At 47.2% G+C, this 6,750-nt stretch overlaps 1 protein-coding gene across 2 annotated transcripts in view; it reads left to right on the top strand.

The window, feature by feature from the left end:
- The first annotated feature begins 1,646 nt into the window (after window positions 1–1,646).
- The window catches only part of ROR1 (receptor tyrosine kinase like orphan receptor 1), a 450,818-nt gene continuing 445,714 nt past the window's right edge, over window positions 1,647–6,750 (top strand). The window contains exon 1 of one of the 2 annotated variants that reach the window (XM_081486553.1): window positions 1,647–2,184. In XM_081486553.1, the coding sequence (XP_081342679.1) occupies window positions 2,094–2,184 (91 nt within the window). In that variant the 5' untranslated portion in view covers window positions 1,647–2,093. The remainder of the gene's footprint in view (window positions 2,185–6,750) is intronic. The other variant, XM_081486554.1, reaches the window with a different exon arrangement.

Below are 6,750 nucleotides of genomic sequence, written 5' to 3'. Positions count from 1 at the left end.
CCTCTCTGTCCATCATTCCTTGACCTCAGGTCAGAGTGATAGAAAGGGGAAAGGCTACCAGGGCAGCTGGAGACACTCTTGCTCTGAAGTCCTGAGAAGAATAAGTGACTGTTTGTCCCACATGGGTTAGTCATTCACCTGCCTGAAGGCAGAGGGCCTTGAGCCTATAGTCTAGGATCTGCTGGGACATAATTTGGGCTACAAAGTCCTTGCCTTCAATGAGATGACTGCTCATTATAAAATCCTAAAACTAGGTTCTTAGAGGCTAATGCTGCAGCAATTATGACTACTGACCATCATCAAGTGCTTATTATATGCCAGGCTCTGGCCAAGAGCTTTTAGGCCCATCATGGTAAAGAGGAGACTGAGTCTTTTTTTTTTTTTTAATACTCTTTTATTTATTTGGCTGCACCTAGTCTTAGTTGTAACACAGGATCTTCAATGTTCCCTATGGCATGCAGGATCTTCATTGTTGATTGTGGGATCTATTAATAATTCCCTGACTGGGGATCAAACCCAGGCCCCCTGCACTAGGAATGTGGAATCTTAGCCACTGGACCACCAGGGAAGTCCCAAGAGACTGAGCCTTGGCTTGGCCATCCATTATCTTTGTGACTCTGGGGAAGTCACTTATTCTTTTTTATTTTTTGCATTTCAATCTCTAAAACTGTATTATGATGATAATCTATGTAAAAGTGCAAAGAGACATAAAAATTTGTGATGACTGTTTTTTTAAGTGCCAATGGAAGATGCAGGAACAAATGCACACAAAGCACTAGGTAAAGAGGTATTCAGTACATGATTATTTATACTGTGGGTTTCTCGGTGTTCCTCTAGGCCAACACTGGCTGGTGTCCCTTTTTGCTCTTGCACACTCATAGCCTAAAGCAGGGCCTGGAACACAGCAGGTGCTCAACACTCTATATGATCAAAGGCCCTCTCCATAAGGTCATGAGCATTTATGCATCACAAAATTCATAGTGCTTAACTAGGAGAAATGGACAAAAACATACTGTTAGTAGGAGACTTTAAAGATCCCTTTGGCCAAGCAGCTGAAAAAAAAAAAATGCAAAGGCACAGAAGGCCTAAGTAATGTAACAAATACGAGGTCAAACTGAGATCGCCACCTACCTCCAATTCTGAAGACAGAAAAACACCTTCTTTGAAGAGACCAAGGGGACACTGACAGAAACTGACTACAGAAAAATCTTCAGTAAGTTTCCAAAAGGAAACGGTACAGATGACTTTGATTTCAATGCAGTGAAATTAGAAATTGAGAAACCATAAATCACTTTATGGGTCAAAGAGAAACTCAAAAGGGGAATTGCATGGTATCACTAAATGTTCTATTACCCAGGGTTACACTGCTAACAGAGGAAAAGCTGAGATCGGTACTATCTGGGACTCCTAACTAACTCATTCAGCCACCGGTTTGCGAGGCAGATAAACCTCCCAGAGCCTCGGTTTCCCTTTCTGTCAAGTGGCCCCGAGGTCCCCCCGGCTGCTCAATTCCGGCTGCAGGTTTGAGGTGTCGTGGGGGAGGGGAGGTGGGCTTGCTGGAGGCGCGGGAATGCGGGTGTTGAAAGGCGGCAGCAGAGGGCGCTGGGTCGCCGGCTTGGGTCCGCCTCTGCCATTGGTCGGGGCCCAGGCGCTGGGCTGGAGAGTTGGTGGAAAGTGACAAGTTGAGGGAGGCTGAGTGCAAGAGAGCCAGCGCGCAGAGCGGGAGGAGCCGCTGCGGCCGCCACGGAGGGAGCCCCGGGACGGCAGCCCCCGGGCGCAGGGCGCGCTGTTCTCAGAGTCTGCGCGGGCGAGACTCGCCCTCCGCGAGTGCTACCCCGACAGCCCGCGACTGAACTGACTGTCCGGCCGCGGCGAGGCTGCAGCCAGAGGGCTGGGGAGGGACCGCGCTTACGGGGTCCTGAGCGGCTGGGCGAAGGCGAAGGAGCAGGTTAGACGGACAAAGAACTTCGCAGAGGCCCCTGGCATCCTGCGGGGAGAGCGACCGGGACGAGGTGGCTGGGACCCCGGGCAGAACCCGTGGATGTTCTGCGCGCGGCCTGGGAGCCGCCGCCGCCGCCGCCGCGAGAGGAGGAATGCACCGGCCGCGCCGCCACGGGGCGCGCCCGCCGCTCCTGCCGCTGCTGGCCGCGCTGCTGCTGGCGGCGCGCGGGGCCACTGCCCAAGGTAAGAGGCGCATCGGGCAGTTTGCGGGCCCGTCCGGCCCCGGCCAACCTCCAGCCGGTTCGTCCGGCATTGGGTAGACGGGAAGCTCCGCGCGCGCCTCGGGGGGCGGCCGGCGTCCCGTCGGGTGACTCTCCAGCGCGACCTCAGGCGCCGGGGAGACAGGCGAGGATTCACCCGCGAACCTCGATGCGGGCCGGAGGTGCGCCCGGGACTTCTTTCCCGGCGCCCAGCCTCAGTTGTCAGCGCTAACAGGAAGCGTGGAGGGGTTGGGGTTCGTGGGGCGATGGGATGCTTTTCGCCTCCCCATCTCTTGTTGGACCCCTAAATGCGCTTCAACTTGTGTTCAGGTCCATCCTGCTCCCAAATGGTAGCGGTCCTGGAAAGCGTGGTCCAGAAGGGAGTTTGAATTTTCAGGGGTGCCTGCGAGAGTCTATGTCGTCCGCAGATCGACCCAAACAAAAGCCCTGTCCTCCTGGGGCTCGGGCGGCCTCGTATCTCCACGGTGCCCGACTCGCCGGGCTTCTGGAGGCTCACGATGGAGGCCACAACGTGTGCGCTGCCGCCACCGCCACTTTGTGCAAAATGTGCTGTCAGAGGCGGCCTGCCGCTCCTAAGTGCACGTGTGTGTGTGTGTGTGTGTGTGTGTGTGTGTGTGTGTGTGTGTGTGTGTGTGTGTGTGTGTGTGTGTGTGTGTGTGTGTTGCGAAGAAGAGGGGAAAAGCCAGCTAATGCATACTTGATTTTGGTAATCTCCAAAGACAATCGCAACAGTTAGAGAAAGACTTCACCGAAAGCTCCGGCGTCTTAGTTCGCTGCGGGAAGCTGGGATCCTTGCTGAGTCTGAGCCGGTACACAATGAGAGGGAAGAGCCGGGCTGCGCCTGTGGAGACAACCGATTCATTCTTTGGAGGTTGGAGGGGGAAAGTTGATTAAAGTCTCCAGGGTCTTGGGCCTCACTTTTAACATGCATCCCTTGAGGGAGTACTGGAGCCCCTGAATTCTTCCCTCCCTCCCTCCCAGCCCCAACCTATGCTCTTTTATCATGCATCTTTCATTTTTAAGTTAATGCTCTGCTTTTAGGGAGAAAAAAGGCTCTGGGCTATTTAGCAGTTGAGGGGAAGAGATCTGTTCCCTACATGAACTATGACTGCAGAATTAGTTTGGACTAAAATCTAGCTAATATTTTTTCGTAGTAGAAAAACACACTCTGGAAGGAAGTTGTGTGTGAATTTTGATTTCTTAGAGATGACTTTGGGGAAGTGGGAACCACATTTTCCGAGGATGATTCTGAAACTGATCCTATAGTGTGGTTGTGCTAATCTGGAGACTCCTCCGGGGTAAATACAGCTCCTAATTGTAATTAAGATGTACATCAGCAGGGAGTGCACCTTCCTGATGAAAAATCCTAATGAAATGTAAACAGCTTGGTCACATGGATATTTGCTTCCTTGATGCCAAACATCTGGTTCCATGCCACACACCTGGGTGAAAAGTAAAAAATGGGCCGTACTGCCTTCAACATTGTAAACAGTCCTGATGTCAGGTTGCAGCGCGAATTGAGGTGGAGATAACCAGGGTGATTCTAGCGAAGGCAAGTCTTCTAGCTTGGGGCCTTGATTATTTCAGTTATATCCTCTGTCTACTCCTTTCCTTCTATATAACCTTTCAGCAGTTGATGCTTTTAGATCCTGGGGAAGGGGAAGAACCAAGGAGAGGACATGTGGGTCCAGTGTACCTTTCCTTCTTTAACTGCCTTTAAATAAACCTCCAGACAATCATTTTGTAATCATTGTAGACAGTTGTAATGTAGACACTGTAATCATTGTAACAGTCATCCAAATTCTATCTTGTGTTAACTGTCTACAAGCTTAAAAAACTTAAAATTTCTCACAAATTTATTGTTTCTTTGTCTAAAAAGTATAAAAGATGCCACTTCTTTGGCCACTTCTTAGGTCCCATTTCTGTGAAACCTCCATATGTATGAATTAAAATTGTTTCTTTTTCTCCCATTACAATTTATTTTTTTTAAAAGAGCATTGCCTATCCTGAACTCTTCAATAATGAGCTAAAATCCATTATTACTGTCTTATTTATTGTCTAATAAATCCCTTTCCATTTCTGTGAATGCTTGATCTTTTCTCTGGGGACAAATATTCTAGTGGAACTCAGATTTATTCTTGTCTGATCCAAGATTCTCAAGGTAACTCAGCCAGAGGCTCAGGAAATCAGCCTAAAGGGAGATATGTTTTATTTATTTATTTAAAAAAATGCTCAGCATTTCTCCCATCACTTCTCTCTTTTGTTAGCCAGAAGTAGCAAACCTTTACATTTATTTTTTTCAGTTCTGTCCATTGTTTTCTCCCCATCGACCTCTTACCAATCCAGAGCTAAAACTCTCTAAGAAACTGAAGCCTTGATAATTGCACCCAGAGTTCAGGGCATTTAGAACCCACTCTGGCCTCTCAAAGTCTTATAGATTCTGTGGTTTGGCTGCTTGGAGTCAGAGGGTGGTGGCCTGCTACTGTTTGCTGTCATTTTGTAAACTTTCCAAAGCTGTTTTAATAGGAGCCTGTTCTGTCTGCTTCTAGAATCAGAGTCTCTTGAGGGCAATAAGACTGTTAGCTTGCTAGTGAAAACACCGGGGACCAAGCTATTCAGCCCCATCATTATTGGAGACACCTGAAGATCTCCCTGGGGGAGCCACGTTGAGGCCCAGTTGACAAACGGTGTGGTCCCACTGCCTCTGGCAGTGTGTTGGGAATATTTAAGTTCTAATATCGATTCAGTTTCCTTATGGCTGTATTGCTATTCTGATACCTGGGGTTATCTTCCTGATATTTGGTAAGGAGTCCTTTTACAGACTAAACTTTGGTCTGTATTTTCCTCTCTGTCTCCTGCATGGTGAGCATAGGCCTCAAATTAGACTTGAAAGTTTCTAAATGGTGTGTCACTTGCATCCATTAGTGTCCAAATTGGTTGTGGTTTGGTGGTGACCACATACCCTATTTAAAATATTTCTGAAAATTTTACCCAGCGTCCTATGGAGAATGGAGGGCTTTGTAGACTATATGTATATATATGTGTGTGCTCAGTCACTCAGTCATGTCCAACTCATTGCAATACCATGCGCTGTAGCCTGCCAGGCTCTGCTGTCCAGGAGTTTTTCTAGGCATGAATACTAGAGCGGGTAGCCATTTCCTTCTCCATGGCATCTTTCCGACCCAGGGATTGAACCCATGTCTCCGGCGTCTCCTGCACTGGCAGGCAGATTCTTTACCACTGAGCCACCTGGAATACCCTTCTGTATACATACAAACATACATACATACATATATGTATATCTATATAAATGACATATATATAGTAAGGGTGAGCCGTAGTTTTTTGTTGAATGAATGGAGAATAATCTCCTTGGGCGTATGTAAAGTTGTATAATTTTAAAGTGGTGTAATTTGCTTTTCCTAGTAAAAACGCAACATGGCATATTTTCAAGGATTTTTCCTTTTCTTTTCTCGTCTTCTAGTATGAAGAGAATGTGGTAGAACTTAACTGGAGCTTAACAGTTATGAGCACAGGTGTTGGAGTTAACAGAACCAGAATGGGTTTGACTCTTTTATACTTACTGGGTATGGTGGTTAGTTTTTCTGAGCCCTTCCTGAGTGTATGAGATCTAAGTGAAACCATGTATGGCAAGTACTGGAGAAGAATACCCAGACTAGAGGGTCTTAAATTGGGGTACCTGAAATGAAGTCTATGCAAACTCCCAGAAATAATACACAAAATTTAATGTGAATTTTTATGGTTGTATGTTTCTAGCTATAATCTGACTTTCAAAGAAAACTATAATCCCCTAAAGATAGGAGCCATTGATTTGGAGTGTTTGATGCCTGGGGCCATGGGTTGCCTTCCTGGGTAGGTTGCAAAGGATTGTAGGTTGATGGGGGGTCCTGGGCCTTAGCCCACATCTGCACAATCCATGGGGCCTCTATCTTGTCTCACTTTCCGCTTTCTCTCCCACCAGTCCGGCTGTTATTAGGCCTGAGAGAAGCTGATGAATGGTGCCAAATCCTTTGACCTCAACTAGGAATGTATTTCCCTGAACCCAAGCATTCCGTGATGCCTCTGTTTATACAATTTATTTAACAAACACTTGCATAATCCTTACAATAGGCCAGTCACCATTCTAAGCATTTTGCAAGTATTAACTCACTGAATCCTCACAACAGCCCCATGAGGAAGGTGTTGTAATCAGCTCATTTTGATTTAGGCACAGAGAGATTAAATTGCTTTCTTAAGGTCACATGGCTAGGAAATGGCCTTGCTGGCCTTACAGACCCTAAGAGTTCATGCTCTTATCTAACTGCTGCCCTGAACAGTCTTTCCTGCTTTAAGTCTTAAAATTTACACTCCTTTTATGTTATGTAGTTGCCAAAGGTGCCATTCCCCTAGGTATTCTGAGGGTAGCAAAGGAACATTTTTTTTTAGCCTTATCTAGGAGTTATAAGAAATAATTGTGCTGTGCTCAGTTGTGTCTGACTCTTTACAACCCCATGTGCTGTAGCCCGCC

Source organism: Giraffa tippelskirchi, chromosome 5, assembly GCF_054371585.1.
Source record: "Giraffa tippelskirchi isolate mGirTip1 chromosome 5, T2T-mGirTip1v1.2.pri, whole genome shotgun sequence".
In the NCBI taxonomy this organism is placed as follows: Eukaryota; Metazoa; Chordata; class Mammalia; order Artiodactyla; family Giraffidae; genus Giraffa; species Giraffa tippelskirchi.
Note: the sequence above shows the minus strand (reverse complement) of the source record. Positions and strands in the feature narration are given on the sequence as shown.